At 44.0% G+C, this 23,901-nt stretch overlaps 1 protein-coding gene across 1 annotated transcript in view; it reads right to left on the bottom strand.

Moving 5' to 3' along the window:
* Nucleotides 1–23,901, bottom strand: part of LOC106581552 (LHFPL tetraspan subfamily member 6 protein) — a 160,654-nt gene that overhangs the window by 7,235 nt on the left and 129,518 nt on the right. Inside the window, exon 3 of the mRNA XM_045704121.1 lies at nt 3,924–4,022. Coding sequence (XP_045560077.1) covers nt 3,924–4,022 — 99 coding nt within the window. The remainder of the gene's footprint in view (nt 1–3,923; nt 4,023–23,901) is intronic.

The following is a 23,901-nucleotide window of genomic DNA, read 5'->3' as shown; positions in this document are numbered from 1 at the left end:
ACATTATACCTCTCTATAACAGACATTATACCTCTCTATAACAGACATACCTCTCTATAAGACATTATACCTCTCTATAAGACATTATACCTCTCTATAACAGACATTATACCTCTCTATAACAGACATTATACCTCTCTATAACAGACATTATACCTCTCTATAACAGACATACCTCTCTATAAGACATTAAACCTCTCTATAAGACATTATACCTCTCGATAAGACATTATACCTCTCTATAACAGACATTATACCTCTCTATAACAGACATTATACCTCTCTATAAGACATTATGCCTCTCTATAACAGACATTATATCTCTCTATAACAGACATTATATCTCTCTATAACAGACATTATGCCTCTCTATAACAGACATTATACCTCTCTATAACAGACATTATACCTCTCTATAACAGACATTATACCTCTCTATAAGACATTATACCTCTCTATAAGACATTATACCTCTCTATAACAGGCATTATACCTCTATAACAGACATTATACCTCTCTATAACAGACATACCTCTCTATAAGACATTTTACCTCTCTATAAGACATTATACCTCTCTATAACAGACATTATACCTCTCTATAAGACATTATGCCTCTCTATAACAGACATTATATCTCTCTATAACAGACATAATACCTCTCTATAACAGACATTATACCTCTCTATAACAGACATTATACCTCTCTATAACAGACATTATACCTCTCTATAAGACATTATGCCTCTCTATAACAGACATTATATCTCTCTATAACAGACATTATACCTCTCTATAAGACATTATACCTCTCTATAACAGACATTATACCTCTCTATAACAGACATTATACCTCTCTATAACAGACATTATACCTCTCTATAACAGACATTATACCTCTCTATAACAGACATTATACCTCTCTATAAGACATTATGCCTCTCTATAACAGACATTATATCTCTCTATAACAGACATTATACCTCTCTATAACAGGCATTATACCTCTCTATAACAGGTCAACACTGAATGACAATGGTACTGGACTTTCTCTGACACACATTCCAGAAGACATTGCTAAATCTACCTCTCCCTAAACCATACTTAAACACGAGACAAGATGCCCTCAAGGATACTGATCAGGTGATTCCTAACGAAACCAGGACAACAAAAATACCATGATTTTGTGGATTTTCACGAAATGTAGTCAATAGAATGATTCTTTGGAGGAAGGATTGTTGACATATATTTGACATTTTTATCTAAAAGCATAATTGAGAAATAACTTACCAAAGATGGCATATTTATCACATTTTGGCCTACCCAGACTTCCTTTAATACTCCATAATGTTTCATCTGTAGATGTCTCCTTTAATATAATGTTTCATCTATAGGTGTCTCCTTTAATATAATGTTTCATCTGTAGGTGCCTCCTTTAATACTCCATAATGTTTCATCTGTAGATGTCTCCTTTCATACTCCATAATGTTTCATCTGTAGGTGTCTCCTTTAATATAATGTTTCATCTGTAGGTGCCTCCTTTAATATAATGTTTCATCTGTAGGTGTCTCCTTTAATACTCCATAATGTTTCATCTGTAGATGTCTCCTTTAATATAATGTTTCATCTATAGGTTTCTCCTTTAATATAATGTTTCATCTGTAGGTGCCTCCTTTAATATAATGTTTCATCTGTAGGTGCCTCCTTTAATATAATGTTTCATCTGTAGGTGCCTCCTTTAATATAATGTTTCATCTGTAGGTGCCTCCTTTAATACTCCATAATGTTTCATCTGTAGGTGCCTCCTTTAATATAATGTTTCATCTGTAGGTGCCTCCTTTAATACTCCATAATGTTTCATCTGTAGGTGTCTCCTTTAATACTCCATAATGTTTCATCTGTAGGTGCCTCCTTTAATATAATGTTTCATCTGTAGGTGCCTCCTTTAATATAATGTTTCATCTGTAGGTGCCTCCTTTAATACTCCATAATGTTTCATCTGTAGGTGCCTCCTTTAATACTCCATAATGTTTCATCTGTAGGTGTCTCCTTTAATATAATGTTTCATCTGTAGATGCTTCCTTTAATACTCCATAATGTTTCATCTGTAGGTGCCTCCTTTAATATAATGTTTCATCTGTAGGTGCCTCCTTTAATATAATGTTTCATCTGTAGGTGCCTCCTTTAATACTCCATAATGTTTCATCTGTAGGTGCCTCCTTTAATACTCCATAATGTTTCATCTGTAGGTGCCTCCTTTAATATAATGTTTCATCTGTAGGTGCCTCCTTTAATATAATGTTTCATTATGGAGTATTAAAGGAAGTCTGGGTAGGCCAAAATGTGATAAATATGCCATCTTTGATTAGTTGTTTCTCAATTATGCTTTAGATACAAATGTCAAATATATGTCAACAATCCTTCCTCCAAAACACTATTCTATGGATTATATTTTGTGAAAATCCCCAAATAATGGTATTTTGTCCTTGTTTCATGAGGAATCACCTGATAGACCTCATAGAAATGTATAATTCTGCCCCTGAACAAGGCAGTTAACCCACTGTTCCTAGGCCGTCATTGAAAATAAGAATTTGTTCTTAACTGACTTGCATAGTTAAATAAAGGTTAAATAAAACAAATAAAAAATAAAAAGATACCCCATAGTTACCCCAAAGATATTGGACATTGACTACACTATTATCATTATTCCAAATGTTGTATAAACAGCCTCACTTTATAGGAATAACAAACCCCATTCTCTATCTCTAAATCTCCTTCATAGTTGCCTACTAATCCCTGTGGGGGTGATACAGGCTGACTGTAGAGACATCACAACATCTGTGCTGAGACAAACTGTCTGTTTTCTTCTCCCAATGCATGCTGGGTAGTCCCAGAGGACACCTGACTGTGTCCAAAATGGCACCCCGTTCCCTATTCAGTGTCTATGTGGCTCTAGTCTAAAAAATTGTGCACTATATAGGGAATAGGGTGCGATCTGAGACCGACAACTATCTGTCTCTGTACTGAGAAGAATGATGCTCAGAGACACTCTCAGAATATAATGACCCGCTACACAACTACAGCTACAGAGTCATCTTCATATAACAAACATTTATGCAGACAACAACAACGCTGATAGAACAACTCACATTAATTCATATCTATAGGCTGTTTTGGTGTTAAAGGTTTAAATAAGCTTCTATACCGATTCACTGTTTTTAAGTCTTAAACATTTATGTTCAAGACTCATGGCACTTGTTCTTTTTGTGGGGGAACATTTGATTGTCAAAATGTTTAGCATGTTTTTTTTCTCCGAATGATTTTGACAGGGTCCAAAAGTATTCAGACCCTTTTCATTTTTTTTTTGCTTCACATTTTGTTACATTACTTTATTCTAAAATGGATTAAATCGTTAAATTTTTCTCTCCCACAAATCAATCTTTACACCATACAAATGGGGACTCCTCAGTATACCTGCTATGTACAGGAGTTCACAGGACAAATGGGGACCGATGTACTCTAAATTTAAACCACGAGGTTTGACGTCTGACTTGCCAAGGAACTAAAGTTACAGTAGCCTATAGCATCAATACTTCCACAGTGTGAGTTTACAATGTGTGTGTCTATATTTTCATGTTCCTTGCTGGCATGGAGGTGTAAACTCTGTACAGATCTATGTTGTGAACTCTGTACAGATCTATGTTTGTGAACTCTGTACAGATCTATGTTGCGAACTCTGTACAGATCTATGTTGTGAACTCTGTACAGATCTATGTTGAGGATGGAGGAGTGAACTCTGTACAGATCTATGTTGTAAACTCTGTACAGATCTACGTTGTGGATGGAGGAGTGAACTCTGTACAGATCTATGTTGAAAACTCTGTACAGATCTACGTTGAGGATGGAGGAGTGAAATCAACTCACCCAGTTCAAACTGGTCGGAGGTGTTGTTGCAGGTCTGTCGGACCTCCTCACTGTCCCAGCCCAGCGGGTAGAGAGCACAGCCAGACCCGATCAGTAGACCTGGGAAGACAGAGAACACACAGAGGATTAGTCACTACAGTAAACCTCTAGAAAGAAAACAGGTCAGTCAATATAAATCATGTAGAACTGTTGGTAACCCAACAGAGAACGTACAGGCCAGGGTCAGTCACAAGAAGACAGATTGAGAGCAAGCACTTTATCAAAGACCTTCTGATCATTCTACTAATTCACTAGAAAATCCATCTAGAGAATAGACACACAGTGAAACCCAGGCTTCCACCCAGAGACCCAGCTACCCCCTCCTATATTAGCTAGAGGACCCAGCTACCCCCTCCTATATTAGCTAGAGGACCCAGCTACCCCCTCCTATATTAGCTAGAGGACCCAGCTACCCCCTCCTATATTAGCTAGAGGACCCAGCTACCCCCTCCTATATTAGCTAGAGGACCCAGCTACCCCCCTCCTATATTAGCTAGAGGACCCAGCTACCCCCCTCCTATATTAGCTAGAGGACCCAGCTACCCCCCTCATATATTAGATAGAGGACCCAGCTACCCCCTCCTATATTAGCTAGAGGACCCAGCTACCCCCTCCTAAATTAGCTAGAGGACCCAGCTACCCCCCTTCATATATTAGCTAGAGGACCCAGCTACCCCCTCCTATATTAGCTAGAGGACCCAGCTACCCCCTTCATATATTAGCTAGAGGACCCAGCTACCCCCTCCTATATTAGCTAGAGGACCCAGCTACCCCCCTCCTATATTAGCTAGAGGACCCAGCTACCCCCTCCTATATTAGCTAGAGGACCCAGCTACCCCCTCCTATATTAGCTAGAGGACCCAGCTACCCCCTCCTATATTAGCTAGAGGACCCAGCTACCCCCCTCATATATTAGCTAGAGGACCCAGCTACCCCCTCCTATATTAGCTAGAGGACCCAGCTACCCCCTCCTATATTAGCTAGAGGACCCAGCTACCCCCCTCATATATTAGATAGAGGACCCAGCTACCCCCTCCTATATTAGCTAGAGGACCCAGCTACCCCCTCCTATATTAGCTAGAGGACCCAGCTACCCCCTCCTATATTAGCTAGAGGACCCAGCTACCCCCCTCATATATTAGATAGAGGACCCAGCTACCCCCTCCTATATTAGCTAGAGGACCCAGCTACCCCTCCTATATTAGCTAGAGGACCCAGCTACCCCCTCCTATATTAGCTAGAGGACCCAGCTACCCCCCTCCTATATTAGCTAGAGGACCCAGCTACCCCCTCCTATATTAGCTAGAGGACCCAGCAACCCCCCTCCTATATTAGCTAGAGGACCCAGCTACCCCCTCCTATATTAGCTAGAGGACCCAGCTACCCCCCTCCTATATTAGCTAGAGGACCCAGCTACCCCCCTCATATATTAGATAGAGGACCCAGCTACCCCCTCCTATATTAGCTAGAGGACCCAGCTACCCCCTCCTAAATTAGCTAGAGGACCCAGCTACCCCCTTCATATATTAGCTAGAGGACCCAGCTACCCCCTCCTATATTAGCTAGAGGACCCAGTTACCCCCTTCATATATTAGCTAGAGGACCCAGCTACCCCCTCCTATATTAGCTAGAGGACCCAGCTACCCCCCTCCTATATTAGCTAGAGGACCCAGCTACCCCCTCCTATATTAGCTAGAGGACCCAGCTACCCCCTCCTATATTAGCTAGAGGACCCAGCTACCCCCTCCTATATTAGCTAGAGGACCCAGCTACCCCCCTCATATATTAGCTAGAGGACCCAGCTACCCCCTCCTATATTAGCTAGAGGACCCAGCTACCCCCTCCTATATTAGCTAGAGGACCCAGCTACCCCCCTCATATATTAGATAGAGGACCCAGCTACCCCCTCCTATATTAGTTAGAGGACCCAGCTACCCCCTCCTATATTAGCTAGAGGACCCAGCTACCCCCTCCTATATTAGCTAGAGGACCCAGCTACCCCCCTCATATATTACATAGAGGACCCAGCTACCCCCTCCTATATTAGCTAGAGGACCCAGCTACCCCCTCCTATATTAGCTAGAGGACCCAGCTACCCCCTCCTATATTAGCTAGAGGACCCAGCTACCCCCCTCCTATATTAGCTAGAGGACCCAGCTACCCCCTCCTATATTAGCTAGAGGACCCAGCAACCCCCTCCTATATTAGCTAGAGGACCCAGCTACCCCCCTCCTATATTAGCAAGAGGACCCAGCTACCCCCCTCATATATTAGATAGAGGACCCAGCTACCCCCTCCTATATTAGCTAGAGGACCCAGCTACCCCCTCCTATATTAGCTAGAGGACCCAGCTACCCCCTCCTATATTAGCTAGAGGACCCAGCTACCCCCTCCTATATTAGCTAGGGGACCCAGCTACCCCCCCTCCTATATTAGCTAGAGGCCCCAGCTACCCCCTCCTATATTAGCTAGAGGACCCAGCTACCCCCTCCTATATTAGCTAGAGGACCCAGCTACCCCCTCCTATATTAGCTAGAGGACCCAGCTACCCCCCTCATATATTAGATAGAGGACCCAGCTACCCCCTCCTATATTAGCTAGAGGACCCAGCTACCCCCCCTCCTATTTTAGCTAGAGGACCCAGCTACCCCCTCCTATATTAGCTAGAGGACCCAGCTACCCCCCTCATATATTAGATAGAGGACCCAGCTACCCCCTCCTATATTAGCTAGAGGACCCAGCTACCCCCTCCTATATTAGCTAGAGGACCCAGCTACCCCCTCCTATATTAGCTAGAGGACCCAGCTACCCCCTCCTATATTAGCTAGAGGACCCAGCTACCCCCTCCTATATTAGCTAGAGGACCCAGCTACCCCCTCCTATATTAGCTAGAGGACCCAGCTACCCCCTCCTATATTAGCTAGAGGACCCAGCTACCCCCTCCTATATTAGCTAGAGGACCCAGCTACCCCCTCCTATATTAGCTAGAGGAACCAGCTACCCCCTCCTATATTAGCTAGAGGACCCAGCTACCCCCTCCTATATTAGCTAGAGGACCCAGCTACCCCCTCCTATATTAGCTAGAGGACCCAGCTACCCCCTCCTATATTAGCTAGAGGACCCAGCTACCCCCTCCTTTATTAGCTAGAGGACCCAGCTACCCCCTCCTATATTAGCTAGAGGACCCAGCTACCCCCCTCCTATATTAGCTAGAGGACCCAGCTACCCCCTCCTATATTAGCTAGAGGACCCAGCTACCCCCTCCTTTATTAGCTAGAGGACCCAGCTACCCCCCTCATATATTAGATAGAGGACCCAGCTACCCCCTCCTATATTAGCTAGAGGACCCAGCTACGCCCCTCCTATATTAGCTAGAGGACCCAGCTACCCCCCTCATATATTAGATAGAGGACCCAGCTACCCCCTCCTATATTAGCTAGAGGACCCAGCTACCCCCTGCTATATTAGCTAGAGGACCCAGCTACCCCCCTCCTATATTAGCTAGAGGACCCAGCTACCCCCTCCTATATTAGCTAGAGGACCCAGCTACCCCCTCCTATATTAGATAGAGGACCCAGCTACCCCCTCCTATATTAGCTAGAGGACCCAGCTACCCCCCTCCTATATTAGCTAGAGGACCCAGCTACCCCCTCCTATATTAGCTAGAGGACCCAGCTACCCCCTCCTTTATTAGCTAGAGGACCCAGCTACCCCCTCCTATATTAGCTAGAGGACCCAGCTACCCCCTCCTATATTAGCTAGAGGACCCAGCTACCCCCTCCTATATTAGCTAGAGGACCCAGCTACCCCCCTCCTATATTAGCTAGAGGACCCAGCTACCCCCCTCCTATATTAGCTAGAGGACCCAGCTGCCCCCTCCTATATTAGCTAGAGGACCCAGCTACCCCCCTCCTATATTAGCTAGAGGACCCAGCTACCCCCTCCTATATTAGCTAGAGGACCCAGCTACCCCCCCTCCTATATTAGCTAGAGGACCCAGCTACCCCCCCTCCTATATTAGCAAGAGGACCCAGCTACCCCCTCCTATATTAGCTAGAGGACCCAGCTACCCCCCTCCTATATTAGCTAGAGGACCCAGCTACCCCCTCCTATATTAGCTAGAGGACCCAGCTACCCCCCCTCCTATATTAGCTAGAGGACCCAGCTACCCCCTCCTATATTAGCTAGAGGACCCAGCTACCCCCTCCTATATTAGCTAGAGGACCCAGCTACCCCCTCATATATTAGATAGAGGACCCAGCTACCCCCTCCTATATTAGCTAGAGGACCCAGCTACCCCCTCCTATTTTAGCCAGGTCTTGAAATGCTGCTTCCTGGATACCAGAGCCTGTCTTGGAGAATCACCATGTAGGTTGCCTGGTGAATTGGGGTCTGCCATTACATTAGTTTGTAATCCCCTTCAATTTGACTCTCTCCAAGCTATCAGTTTAGAAGTGCAGGATGGGGGAGTAAGGAGAGGAGAGGGAAGAGCGAGGGAACAAAGGAAGGCAGCCTGATTACCACTGCTAGCCAGGGCTGCCTCATTACATCTAGCACAGATAACCAGCAGGAATTAATCCACATGCTAACTAACACAGCTGGCCAAGACACACACACACACACACACACACACAGAGTTTACATCTGAGAGAGAGAGAGAGAGCGAGAGATACATATCTGCATTTTTTAATACCTCATACTGAATACAGATTGGCCTGATGACTCTAACTGAATTATTCTGCTGCTCTACGTTGGGCACATACTTCAGTCTGAGACTGCCGTCGTTGAAGTTGTTTTGGGGTGCCGCCAAAAAGAGGGATGTTGTACAAAACATCAGTCAACAGAACACCCGTTGTTATGCACGGATGTTATAAACTCCATTTTAGACCAGACTGACTTAAAGACCGTCATGATCGTATGTACTCAATCTTGACACAAGAATAACTGTTTCTAAACCCATATCGATGCCATAAAGGCCGTTTTCAAAAGGATTTGTTGCATTTTAATAAAGGCAGTCGCCATTTAAGAACTTCAGACAAATAAACAGGTGACGAACCAACAATGATCTACATTACAATAAACCAACACTATCTACATTACAATAAACCAACACTATCTACATTACAATAAACCAACACTATCTACATTACAATAAACCAACACTATCAGACAGAAGCTGTGGTCCATCCTATGAGACTGACAGAAGCTGTGGTCCATCCTATGAGACTGACAGAAGCTGTGGTCCATCCTATGAGACAGACAGAAGCTGTGGTCCATCCTATGAGACAGACAGAAGCTGTGGTCCATCCTATGAGACTGACAGAAGCTGTGGTCCATCCTATGAGACTGACAGAAGCTGTGGTCCATCCTATGAGACTGACAGAAGCTGTGGTCCATCCTATGAGACAGACAGAAGCTGTGGTCCATCCTATGAGACTGACAGAAGCTGTGGTCCATCCTATGAGACTGACAGAAGCTGTGGTCTATCCTATGAGACTGACAGAAGCTGTGGTCCATCCTATGAGACTGACAGAAGCTGTGGTCTATCCTATGAGACTGACAGAAGCTGTGGTCCATCCTATGAGACTGACAGAAGCTGTGGTCCATCCTATGAGACAGACAGAAGCTGTGGTCCATCCTATGAGACAGACAGACGCTGTGGTCCATCCTATGAGACTGACAGAAGCTGTGGTCCATCCTATGAGACTGACAGAAGCTGTGGTCCATCCTATGAGACAGACAGAAGCTGTGGTCCATCCTATGAGACTGACAGAAGCTGTGGTCCATCCTATGTATTAAAACCCTGCTTTAAAAAAAGACTGTAGAATGAATGGGCCAAAAACCACACTCCTATAAATATCACCAGGTGACGGGATTGGTCCCCCTCTCCACCATGGTCACCATGGAGACTAATAACCAGGTGATGGGATTGTTCCCCTCTCCACCATGGTCACCATGGAGACTAATCACCAGGTGATGGGATTGTTCCCCCTCTCCACCATGGTCACTAGTCTGTCTGACAACATTTAGGAGAACATTTGTGTGCAAGTTGGTACATCTTCTAAGTGGCACTAACGAAAAAAATCTAATCTATCAAGAAATATATAAAGTACTGTTTTTAGGACAAAATAAATAATAAATAAATATATATATATAAATATATATATGTTTGCTGGGGATGTACATCTTCCCAAATGAAAAGATAACTAAGCTATAGTGATTCTTTAAAGTCCAAATTAAATCAATATTGTCCAAACAAGAAACAATTGACACTGCATAGATATATCGAGGTCTCCTCTTTGTTTCTGTGCTATTATGGCGTCTGTGACAGCAGGGGCAGCACCAGTGAAGTTATCCTCCATTTATAAAGTAGGGTGCATCCAGGCCCCACCGACTGAGCTACAGAGGACCATCATGTAGGAAGTGGACAATAGCACAGAGTATCGAGATGTATTACCAGCAGGGGGCTCCAACCCTCCTAGAGCCCAAACATTGACATCTATTTGGCCAAAAACATTACATTACAGTATATAGCACGTTATAGACTGTACTCTACTCTGCTGTACTGTTTTTCTACTGCACTGTGCTCTACGGTACTGTGCTCTACTGTATTCTACTGTACTGTGCTCTACTGTATTCTACTGCACTGTGCTCTACTGTATTCTACTGCACTGTGCTCTACGGTACTGTGCTCTACTGTATTCTACTGTACTGTGCTCTACTGTATTCTACTGCACTGTGCTCTACGGTACTGTGCTCTACTGTATTCTACTGTACTGTGCTCTACTGTATTCTACTGTACTGTGCTCTAATGTATTCTACTGCACTGTGCTCTACTGTATTCTACTGCACTGTGCTCTACTGTATTCTACTGTACTGTGCTCTACTGTATTCTACTGCACTGTGCTCTACTGTATTCTACTGTACTGTGCTCTACTGTATTCTACTGCACTGTGCTCTACTGTATTCTACTGCACTGTGCTCTACTGTATTCTACTGTACTGTGCTCTACTGTATTCTACTGCACTATGCTCTACTGTATTCTACTGTACTGTGCTCTACTGTATTCTACTGCACTGTGCTCTACTGTATTCTACTGCACTGTGCTCTACTGTATTCTACTGTACTGTGCTCTACTGTATTCTACTGCACTGTGCTCTACTGTATTCTACTGCACTGTGCTCTACTGTATTCTACTGTACTGTGCTCTACTGTATTCTACTGCACTGTGCTCTACTGTATTCTACTGTACTGTGCTCTACTGTATTCTACTGCACTGTGCTCTACTGTATTCTACTGTACTGTGCTCTACTGTATTCTACTGTACTATGCTCTACTGTATTCTACTGTACTGTGCTCTACTGTATTCTACTGTACTGTGCTCTACTGTATTCTACTGCACTGTGCTCTACTGTATTCTACTGCACTGTGCTCTACTGTATTCTACTGTACTGTGCTCTACTGTATTCTACTGCACTGTGCTCTACTGTATTCTACTGTACTGTGCTCTACGGTACTGTGCTCTACTGTATTCTACTGTACTGTGCTCTACTGTATTCTACTGCACTGTGCTCTACGGTACTGTGCTCTACTGTATTCTACTGTACTGTGCTCTACTGTATTCTACTGTACTGTGCTCTACTGTATTCTACTGCACTGTGCTCTACTGTATTCTACTGTACTGTGCTCTACTGTATTCTACTGCACTGTGCTCTACTGTATTCTACTGTACTGTGCTCTACTGTATTCTACTGTACTGTGCTCTACTGTATTCTACTGCACTGTGCTCTGCTGTATTCTACTGTACTGTGCTCTACTGTATTCTACTGTACTGTGCTCTACTGTATTCTACTGTACTGTGCTCTACTGTATTCTACTGCACTGTGCTCTACTGTATTCTACTGTACTGTGCTCTACTGTATTCTACTGTACTGTGCTCTACTGTATTCTACTGCACTGTGCTCTACTGTATTCTACTGTACTATGCTCTACTGTATTCTACTGCACTGTGCTCTACTGTATTCTACTGTACTATGCTCTACTGTATTCTACTGAACTATGCTCTACTGTATTCTAGGTTACTCTACTTTAGTTTCTTACAATTGAAGAAATGGGTCCATGGTCCTCTTCACTGGGTGGTCTTGATCTGAAGACCACATACATTCGGTCTTTTCACTTGTCATGGTCTCAACTCACTGTGTCTGAGTTTGGATCTTGGGACCAATGTCCTGGTATAAATCTTGGCTCCTGGATATTACCCTTTGGTTTACGAAACCATAGGCAACCCAATTTGAAGAAGACAATGCTGTCTGATCATTGGCTGATCACTGCCAACCCATATGAATCCCCCAACCAAGTGGCTACCTGTATGTGGTGGAAGCCCACGATGGCAATGTCTATAGTAAAACTAGTTATATCCAGTCCTCGCCATTACATTTACAAAAAATGCTCTTCTATACATCGCTCCACGACTGTCTAAATTATTTTATCAAGCTGGACACAGTGAAGAGACTGTTATCAAGCTGGACACAGTGAAGAGACTATAAAGGACTTATCAAGCTGGACACAGTGAAGAGACTGTTATCAAGCTGGACACAGTGAAGAGACTATAAATGACTGTTATCAAGCTGGTCAGAGTGAAGAGACTATAAATGACTGTTATCAAGCTGGTCAGAGTGAAGAGACTATAAATGACTGTTATCAAGCTGGACACAGTGAAGAGACTATAAATGACATCAAGCTGGACACAGTGAAGAGACTATAGAGGACTGTTATCAAGCTGGACTGAGTGATGAGACTATAAATGACTGTTATCAAGCTGGACACAGTGAAGAGACTATAAAGGACTGTTATCAAGCTGGACACAGTGAAGAGACTATAGAGGACTGTTATCAAGCTGGACTGAGTGATGAGACTATAAATGACTGTTATCAAGCTGGACTGAGTGATGAGACTATAAATGACTGTTATCAAGCTGGACACAGTGAAGAGACTATAGAGGACTGTTATCAAGCTGGACTGAGTGAAGAGACTATAAATGACTGTTATCAAGCTGGACTGAGTGATGAGACTATAAATGACTGTTATCAAGCTGGACACAGTGAAGAGACTATAAATGACTGTTATCAAGCTGGACACAGTGAAGAGACTATAAAGGACTGTTATCAAGCTGGACTGAGTGAAGAGACTACAAATGACTTATCAAGCTGGACACAGTGAAGAGACTATAGATGACTGTTATCAAGCTGGACACAGTGAAGAGACTATAAATGACTGTTATCAAGCTGGACACAGTGAAGAGACTATAGATGACTGTTATCAAGCTGGACACAGTGAAGAGACTATAAAGGACTGTTATCAAGCTGGACACAGTGAAGAGACTATAAAGGACTGTTATCAAGCTGGACTGAGTGAAGAGACTACAAATGACTTATCAAGCTGGACACAGTGAAGAGACTATAGATGACTGTTATCAAGCTGGACACAGTGAAGAGACTATAAATGACTGTTATCAAGCTGGACAGAGTGAAGAGACTATAGATGACTGTTATCAAGCTGGACACAGTGAAGAGACTATAAATGACTGTTATCAAGCTGGACACAGTGAAGAGACTATAAAGGACTGTTATCAAGCTGGACACAGTGAAGAGACTATAAATGACTAATCAAGCTGGACTGAGTGAAGAGACTATAAATGACTGTTATCAAGCTGGACACAGTGAAGAGACTATAAATGACTTATCAAGCTGGACACAGTGAAGGGACTATAGATGACTGTTATCAAGCTGGACACAGTGAAGGGACTATAGATGACTGTTATCCAGCTGGACACAGTGAAGGGACTATAGATGACTGTTATCAAGCTGGACACAGTGAAGAGACTATAAAGGACTGTTATCAAGCTGGACACAGTGAAGAGACTATAAAGGACTGTTATCAAGCTGGACTGAGTGAAGAGACTACAAATGACTTATCAAGCTGGACACAGTGAAGGGACTATAGATGACTGTTATCAAGCTGGACACAGTGAAGGGACTATAGATGTAGGTCCATTATAATTTCTATAGCGTTTAGATTTGGGTTTGGTTTCAGGTTTGTTCCCCCACCCCCCAAAAAAATCCCAGTAATATTAAAGATTTTTTATTTTTTTTACACATAACAAATTAAATTGAAAGTTCTTGAAAATCACGTATAAAAAATAAAAATAAAAAACTGTTTTTACTATTTTGTTAATTTGGTATGCAGATTAAAAATTACAGAATTAGAAGGTTCATCAAATTATCACTAGTGTGCATTGTTTTCCCTTTATTGCAGTTTCTGTACTATGTTTCAGTCATGACACATTTAGTGGGTTTAGTAAGAAATCCAGATAAATATTTCAAATATTCAATACAAACAAAGTGTGTGAGTAGTATATATGTCAACGTGACATGCTGGAAGACGTGTGCTGAAAGTTTTGGGGGAAAATAGGATACCATTTACAATTTTTTTACAACCCCAAATTTGCACCACTTCTGTAGAATGACCCATACAGGGAATAGGGTGCCATTTCAGAGATGTAGAATGACCCATATAGGGAATAGGGTGCCATTTCAGAGATGTAGAATGACCCATATAGGGAATAGGGTGCCATTTCAGAGATGTAGAATGACCCATATAGGGAATAGGGTGCCATTTCAGAGATGTAGAATGACCCATATAGGGAATAGGGTGCCATTTCAGAGATGTAGAATGACCCATATAGGGAATAGGGTGCCATTTCAGAGATGTAGAATGACCCATATAGGGAATAGGGTGCCATTTCAGAGATGTAGAATGACCCATATAGGGAATAGGGTGCCATTTCAGAGATGCAGCATGACCCATATAGGGAATAGGGTGCCATTTCAGAGATGTAGAATGACCCATATAGGGAATAGGGTGCCATTTCAGAGATGTAGAATGACCCATATAGGGAATAGGGTGCCATTTCAGAGATGTAGAATGACCCATATAGGGAATAGGGTGCCATTTCAGAGATGTCGAAAGACCCGTATATGGAATAGGGTGCCATTTCAGAGACATAGAATGACCCATATAGGGAATAAGGTGCCATTTCAGAGACGTAGAATGACCCATATAGGGAATAGGGTGCCATTTCAGAGACGTAGAATGACCCATATATAGGGAATAGGGTGCCATTTCAGAGATGCAGCATGACCCATATAGGGAATATGGTGCCATTTCAGAGATGTAGCATGACCAATATATGGAATAGGGTGCCATTTCAGAGATCTAAAATGACCCATATAGGGAATAGGGTGCCATTTCAGTGATGTAGCGTGACCCATATATGGAATAGGGTGCCATTTCAGAGATCTAGAATGACCCATATAGGGAATAGGGTGCCATTTCAGTGATGTAGCATGACCCATATAGGGAATAGGGTGCCATTTCAGAGACGTATAATGACCCATATAGGGAATAGGGTGCCATTTCAGAGATGTAGAATGACCCATATAGGGAATAGGGTGCCATTTCAGAGATGTAGAATGACCCATATAGGGAATAGTGTGCCATTTCAGAGATGTAGCATGACCCATATAGGGAATAGGGTGCCATTTCAGAGCTGTAGAATGACCCATATAGGGAATAGGGTGCCATTTCAGAGATGTAGCATGACCCATATAGGGAATAGGGTGCCATTTCAGAGCTGTAGAATGACCCATATAGGGAATAGGGTGGCATTTCAGAAATGTAGAATGACCCATATAGGGAATATGGTGCCATTTCAGAGACGTAGCATGACCCATATAGGGAATAGGGTGCCATTTCAGACGTGTGGCGCTCGGTAGGCCTAGAGAACATAATCAAAAACAAGACGTTAAGGGTTGAAGACAGGACTGTCTTGTACGCTTTCAATTTAGTTCACAGAGATAGTTAGTTTAGAAGATACTTTTTCCCTTCTCAGAAACATCAGAGTTGCGTAACCTGATTTAATGTGTCATCCCGCTGTTCCAAATAACACCCTATATGGTGCACTACTACCACAGGGCCCTGGTCAAAGGTGGTGCACTATAAAGTGGATAGGGGTGCCATTTGGAACGCAATCTGAAGCATGCCAACGATGGGAAATGTATTCATGATGAATATTAAACACAATGAGAAATTCTTTTTCAAGTCTTTGAGTAATGCAGGGAGATATAACCGCATGTAATCAGCCTGGATGTCCTAACAGGGAAATATAACAGAATGTAATCAGCCTGGATGTCCTAACAGGGAGATATAACATTATGTAATCAGCCTGGATGTCCTAACATGGAGATATAACATAATGTAATCAGCCTGGATGTCCTAACAGGGAAATATAACAGAATGTAATCAGCCTGGATGTCCTAACATCACTGATGGAGGGTGAAAACACAAGTATCTGTACCATTGCTGTAGCCTACTAATGTACATCATGACAGAGAGACCAGGGCTCTTGTCAAAGAGTAGTGCACTATATATTGGTGAATAGGATGCCATTTGGGATGCAAACCATAACAGACCCAAGACTGTTGGGTCTATGAGTTAAGAAATGTCTCTCCTTCTTTCATGGACTGTTAAATCGAATCTATCAAAACTGTAAGGAGTTTGTAGGCTTCTTAGATGTTGTGGGGGGGTTTTTTGAGTGGGGGGGGGGTATGCCTTTTGCTCCATTTGCCATGGTGAGGCCTTTGTCAGCATGTACATGTAAATATGAATTCTTAGTGTGAGGACAGGTTAAGTGACAAACTGAGCCTTGTCTACATAGTCTCAACATGGGCTCAGATGACGTCAGGGAACACTGGGATTTCAGGGTTACAGAGTCCACACACAGCTCTTTAAATCAGCTATAAATCACTCTAAACTGTACATCTGAGGGATTTGAGGGTTACAGAGTCCACACACAGCTCTTTAAATCAGCTACAAAGTATGCTACTTTAAAGACAATCAAGTGGCCTCCCAAGTGGCTCAGCGGTCTAAGGCACTGCATCCCGGGGCCGTCGGCCGTCACTACAGCCCCGGGTTCGATCCCAGGCTCTGTCACAGCCGGCTGTGACTGGAAGACCCATGAGGCGGCGCACAATTGGCCCAGCGTCGTCCGGGTTAGGGGAGGGTTTGGCCGGACAGGATATCCTTGTCCCATTGTGCTCTAGTGACTCCTTGTGGCGGGCCGGGCGCCTGCAGGCTGACTTCGGTCACCAGCTGGACGGTGTTTCCTCCGACACATTGGTGCGTCTGGCTTCCTGGTTAAGCGGCTACTGTGTCAAGAAGCAGTGCGGCTTGGCAGGGTCGTGTTCCGGAGGACGCATTGGCTCTCGACCTTCGCCTCTCCCGAGTCCGTACGGGAGTTGCGGCGATGAGACAAGACTGTAACTACCAAATGGATACCACTTAATTGGGGAGAAAAAAAGGGGTAAAAGTACAACAACAAAATAAGACAATCAAGTGCACTTGAAAGACCTGAATTCAATTAGCCTTAGCCACGCTATGCTACAGTATTACACAACACCAATAGTCCTGCTTGTGTAAATGAAAAACAGAAGGCTAGAGACTAAGCCATCATTTCCATATCACATGTGGTCCTTCCTGCGTTTCTCTCTCGGTTGCTTTGATTTCTTTCATTTATTTTTCACAGGGTGGTTATTTCCATCCAATCCTATCCGCCACACTCCCTATGTGGCTTATTGAGAAACAGAGAGACAAACAGAGAGGGGTAGAAATATGGGGACAGGGAGGTGGAGGATTACCAAGGATGGAAACAGTCTCTCTGCACGACATGCATGTTTCTGTGCCAAGGAGCCAGAGGGAAGGATGGAGGTGTAGAGGAGGGAGGAGTGGAGGGGTGGGGGGGTGGAGGGGTGGAGGAGGAGAGGAGGGAGGAGTGGAGGGGTGGAGGATGGAGGAGTGGAGGGATGGAGGAGTGGAGGGGTGGAGGAGGGAGGAGTGGAGGGGTGGAGGAGGGAGGGGTGGAGGAGGGAGGAGTGGAGGGGTGGAGGAGGGAGGAGTGGAGGGGTGGAGGAGTGGAGGGGTGGAGGAGGGAGGAGTGGAGGGGTGGAGGGGTGGAGGAGGGAGGAGTGGAGGGGTGGAGGAGTGGAGGAGGGAGGGGTGGAGGAGTGGAGGGGGGAGGAGTGGAGGAGTGGAGGGGTGGAGGGGTGGAGGAGGGAGGAGTGGAGGGGTGGAGGAGGGAGGAGTGGAGGGGTGGAGGAGTGGAGGAGGGAGGAGTGGAGGGGTGGAGGAGGGAGGAGTGGAGGGGTGGAGGAGTGGAGGAGGGAGGAGTGGAGGGGTGGAGGAGGGAGGGAGGAGGGAGGAGTGGAGGGGTGGAGGAGGGAGGAGGGAGGAGTGGAGGGGTGGAGGAGGGAGGGGTGGAGGAGGGAGGAGTGGAGGGGTGGAGTGGGGGAGGAGGGAGGAGTGGAGGGGTGGAGGAGTGGAGGAGGGAAGAGTGGAGGGGTGGAGGAGGGAGGAGGGAGGGGTGGAGGAGAGGAGGAGTGGAGGGGTGGAGGGGTGGAGGAGGAAGGAATGGAGGGGTGGAGGAGTGGAGGGGTGGAGGAGGGAGGAGTGGAAGGATGGACTGCTGCGCTCGTGAGAAGCAGCATCTTGTGCCTCGGGCAGGGATTTTCCACAATAAACAGCTAGTGATACAGCATACTCTTCCTTCAAATGGGTTATTTCTCTGAGGATGTGATCTTTTTGCATAATCCAAAATGAACGTGGTCAACATTCAGGTGTTCTTCCAAATACCACCTTATTCGTTATTCGCACAGATCACAGGCAGAATCTGAACACACAGACACTAGCGACACATCTTCCAAGTGTGCAGTTTCACATTTAAAGTGAGATACAGCTTTAATTTAAACCATCCGTATTTAGTCGCGTTCAATACTCCATATACTTAATAAGTAGACTTGTCAGTACTGTATCGGCCTTTGGTTTTAACTAACCGGCACAATCATGAGAAAACACAATCAACCAAAGTTCAGTTCTACAAGCATATGGTCTGCTTCCCCAATGGAACACTATTCTCTATTTAGTGCACTAAGTTTGACCACTATTCCCTATTTAGTATACTACGTTTGACCACTATTCCCTATTTAGTGCACTACGTTTGACCACTATTCCCTATTTAGTGCACTACGTTTGACCACTATTCCCTATTTAGTGCACTAAGTTTGACCACTATTCCCTATTTAGTATACTATGTTTGACCACTATTCCCTATTTAGTGCACTACGTTTGACCACTATTCCCTATTTAGTGCACTACGTTTGACCACTATTCCCTATTTAGTATACTATGTTTGACCACTATTCCCTATTTAGTGCACTAAGTTTGACCACTATTCCCTATTTAGTATACTATGTTTGACCACTATTCCCTATTTAGTGCACTACGTTTGACCACTATTCCCTATTTAGTGCACTACGTTTGACCACTATTCCCTCTTTAGTGCAGTACATTTGACCACTATTCCCTATTTAGTGCACTACGTTTGACCACTATTCCCTATTTAGTGCACTACGTTTGACCACTATTCCCTATTTAGTGCACTACGTTTGACCACTATTCCCTATTTAGTGCACTACGTTTGACCACTATTCCCTATTTAGTGCACTACGTTTGACCACTATTCCCTATTTAGTGCACTACGTTTGACCAGGGCCCAACACTTCTTTTAATTTTCCACATTGCAAAAAAAAAACATGTTTTGCTGCATTTTGCCACAGTGTGCACTAATGAATACGACCTGTATTCCAGAAGGTTCCAGAGAACAAAGAAGACTCATGTCAGGTTTTTTTCCACAGACTTTTTGTTGTTGTTGACAGTCCTAGTTTATTGGTCCTTTACTGGTCAACAAAACCAATCTGTGTAAAACCATTAGACAACTCTGGTGTCTCGCTCTGGAGGCGGTTGCTACGGTAACGCCCTGCTGAGTAGGGATGGATGGGTGGTTGCCGGAGACGGAGACGTGGGAGTGATGACAATATTACCACAGGGAGGGATTGATGATGGTCGAGACGTGGGAGTGATGACAATATTACCACAGGGAGGTTTGATGATGGTCGAGACTTGGGAGTGATGACAATATTACCACAGGGAGGTTTGATGATGGTTGAGACTTGGGAGTGATAACAATATTACCACAGGGAGGACTGTCATTCCCTTTGCTCTGGGTGAGCCACAGTACTCCATGCCACACGACTAACTCTGGAGAATAAGTAGTCTGCTCACTGCTGTGGCTCTTATGCTGTCTAACTGCTGTGGAATGTTGGATGTACGTAAAACCATAGAGATCCAACCGGTCTCTTTAATCCAGTTCAGTAAAACCATAGAGATCCAATCGGTCACTTTAAACCAGTTCTGTAAAACCATAGAGATCCAACCGGTCACTTTAATCCAGTTCAGTAAAACCATATAGATCCAACCAGTCTCTTTAATCCAGTTCAGTAAAACCATAGAGATCCAACCGGTCACTTTAATCCAGTTCAGTAAAACCATAGAGATCCAACCGGTCTCTTTAATCTAGTTCAGTAAAACCATAGAGATCCAACCAGTCTCTTTAATCCAGTTCAGTAAAACCATAGAGATCCAATCGGTCTCTTTAATCCAGTTCAGTAAAACCATAGAGATCCAATCGGTCACTTTAATCCAGTTCAGTAAAACCATAGAGATCCAATCGGTCTCTTTAATCCAGTTCAGTAAAACCATAGAGATCCAATCGGTCACTTTAAACCAGTTCTGTAAAACCATAGAGATCTAACCAGTCTCTTTAATCCAGTTCAGTAAAACCATAGAGATCCAACCGGTCACTTTAATCCAGTTCAGTAAAACCATAGAGATCCAACCAGTCTCTTTAAACCAGTTCAGTAAAACCATATAGATCCAACCAGTCTCTTTAAACCAGTTCCGTAAAACCATAGAGATCCAACCAGTCTCTTTAAACCAATTCCGTAAAACCATAGAGATCCAACCCGTCTCTTTAAACCAGTTCCGTAAAACCATATAGATCCAACCAGTCTCTTTAAACCAGTTCCGTAAAACCATAGAGATCCAACCCGTCTCTTTAATCCAGTTCCGTAAAACCATATAGATCCAACCAGTCTCTTTAAACCAGTTCCGTAAAACCATAGAGATCCAACCAGTCTCTTTAAACCAGTTCCGTAAAACCATAGAGATCCAACCCGTCTCTTTAATCCAGTTCCAGACTCTTCAGAAGTAATTATTCAGTGTATTAGTGTTCTGGCTCTAAAATTATTCTTTCATTGATTTTCAATCCATTACTGGACACCATTAGCTATAAATGTAATATCCAAGCCCAGTTTTCTCTCTTCTGACTAAGTCCTTTGTCCAACTGAATGCCTCTTTAGAAGTACTTTTGTCATGCCCCTGTTCCAACTGTGTGTTGGTCCGGGCCTCTTGTGTTCGAACATGTAATTAAATCCCACTACTAAGATCTACTACAATCTCAAAAAAAATGTATTAACTGAAGTCTACAGATATGGTCAGCCTTAAAAAAGACACCACCATCTTTAAAAAGAATGACGCTTTCAAAATAAAACTGTAAAAAGCGATCATTTGAAAAGGAAGGGATACAACCATTCAGCCATTCAGCCATACAGCCATACATCCATACATCCATTCAGCCATACAGCCATACATCCATACATCCATTCAGCCATACAGCCATACATCCATACAGCCATTCAGCCATACAACCATTCAGCCATACAACCATACAGCCATACAGCCATTCAGCCATACAACCATACAGCCATTCAGCCATACAACCATACAGCCATACAGCCATTCAGCCATACATCCATACATCCATTCAGCCATTCAGCCATACATCCATACAGCCATTCAGCCATACAACCATTCAGCCATACAACCATACAGCCATACAGCCATTCAGCCATACAACCATACAGCCATTCAGCCATACAACCATACAGCCATACAGCCATTCAGCCATACAACCATACAGCCATTCAGCCATTCAGCCATACAGCCATACATCCATACAGCCATTCAGCCATACAACCATTCAGCCATACAACCATACAGCCATACAGCCATTCAGCCATACAACCATACAGCCATTCAGCCATACAGCCATTCAGCCATACAGCCATACAACCATTCAGCCATTCAGCCATTCAGCCATACAGCCATACATCCATACAGCCATTCAGCCATACAACCATTCAGCCATACAACCATACAGCCATACAGCCATTCAGCCATACAACCATACAGCCATACAGCCATTCAGCCATACAGCCATTCAGCCATACAGCCATACATCCATACAGCCATACAACCATACAGCCATACAGCCATTCAGCCATACAGCCATTCAGCCATACAACCGTTCAGCCATACAGCCATACAGCCATAAAACCATACAGCCATAAAACCATACAGCCATACAACCATACAACCATTCAGCCATACAGCCATAAAGCCATACAGCCATTCAGCCATTCAGCCATACAACCATTCAGCCATACAGCCATTCAGCCATACAACCATACAGCCATACAGCCATACAGCCATACATCCATTCAGCCATACAGCCATACAGCGATACAACTATACAATACTATTCAAGGTTATCATTGAAAAGGGCAGAGAGGCCACTGCGAGAGAGAGAAAGAAAGAAAGAAAGAAAGAAAGAAAGAGAGAAAGAGAGAGAGAAAGAGTGAGAGAGTTGGTGGTAGGTAAATCTGGTGCGAGTTGTAGGGACTAGAGAGAGAGAGATGTACAGACTCAGTGAGCATAGCCTTGCTATTGAGAAAGGCCACCGTAGGCAGACCTGGCTCTCAAGAGAAGACAGGCTATGTGCAACACTGCCCACAAAATGAGGTGGAAACTGAGCTGCACTTCCTAACCTCCTGCCAAATGTATGACCATATTAAAGACACATATTTCCCTCAGATTACACAGACCCACAAATAATTAGAAAACAAATCCAATTCTGATAAACTCCCATATCTACTGGGTGAAATACCACAGGGTGCAATCACAGCAGCAAGGTTTGTGACCTGTTGCCACAAGAAAAGGGCAACCAGTGAAGAACAAACACCATTGTAAATACAACCCATATGTACTTATTTTCCCTTTTGTACTTTAACTATTTGCACATCGTTACAACACTGTATATAGACATAATGACATTTGAAATGTCTTCATTCCTTTGGAACTTGTGAGTGTAATGTTTACTGTTCATATTTTATTGTTTATTTCAATTTGGTTTATGATCTATTTCAAATGCTTTGGCAATGTAAACATATTTACATTTACATTTAAGTCATTTAGCAGACGCTCTTATCCAGAGCGACTTACAAATTGGTGCATTCACCTTATGATATCCAGTGGAACAACCACTTTACAATAGTGCATCTAAATCTTTTAAGGGGGGATAGAAGGATTACTTTATCCTATCCCAGGTATTCCTTAAAGAGGTGGGGTTTCAGGTGTCTCCGGAAGGTGGTGATTGACTCCGCTGTCCTGGCGTCGTGAGGGAGCTTGTTCCACCATTGGGGTGCCAGAGCAGCGAACAGTTTTGACTGGGCTGAGCGGGAACTGTGCTTCCTCAGAGGTAGGGGGGCCAGCAGGCCAGAGGTGGATGAACGCAGTGCCCTTGTTTGGGTGTAGGGCCTGATCAGAGCCTGAAGGTATGGAGGTGCCGTTCCCTTCACAGCTCCGTAGGCAATCACCATGGTCTTGTAGCGGATGCGAGCATCAACTGGAAGCCAGTGGAGAGAGCGGAGGAGCGGGGTGACGTGAGAGAACTTGGGAAGGTTGAACACCAGACGGGCTGCGGCGTTCTGGATGAGTTGTAGGGGTTTAATGGCACAGGCAGGGAGCCCAGCCAACAGCGAGTTGCAGTAATCCAGACGGGAGATGACAAGTGCCTGGATTAGGACCTGCG

The sequence above is a fragment of the Salmo salar genome, chromosome ssa20, assembly GCF_905237065.1.
Source record: "Salmo salar chromosome ssa20, Ssal_v3.1, whole genome shotgun sequence".
In the NCBI taxonomy this organism is placed as follows: Eukaryota; Metazoa; Chordata; class Actinopteri; order Salmoniformes; family Salmonidae; genus Salmo; species Salmo salar.
The sequence above is the reverse complement of the archived record's forward strand: the minus strand, read 5'-3'. Positions and strand labels throughout refer to the sequence as shown.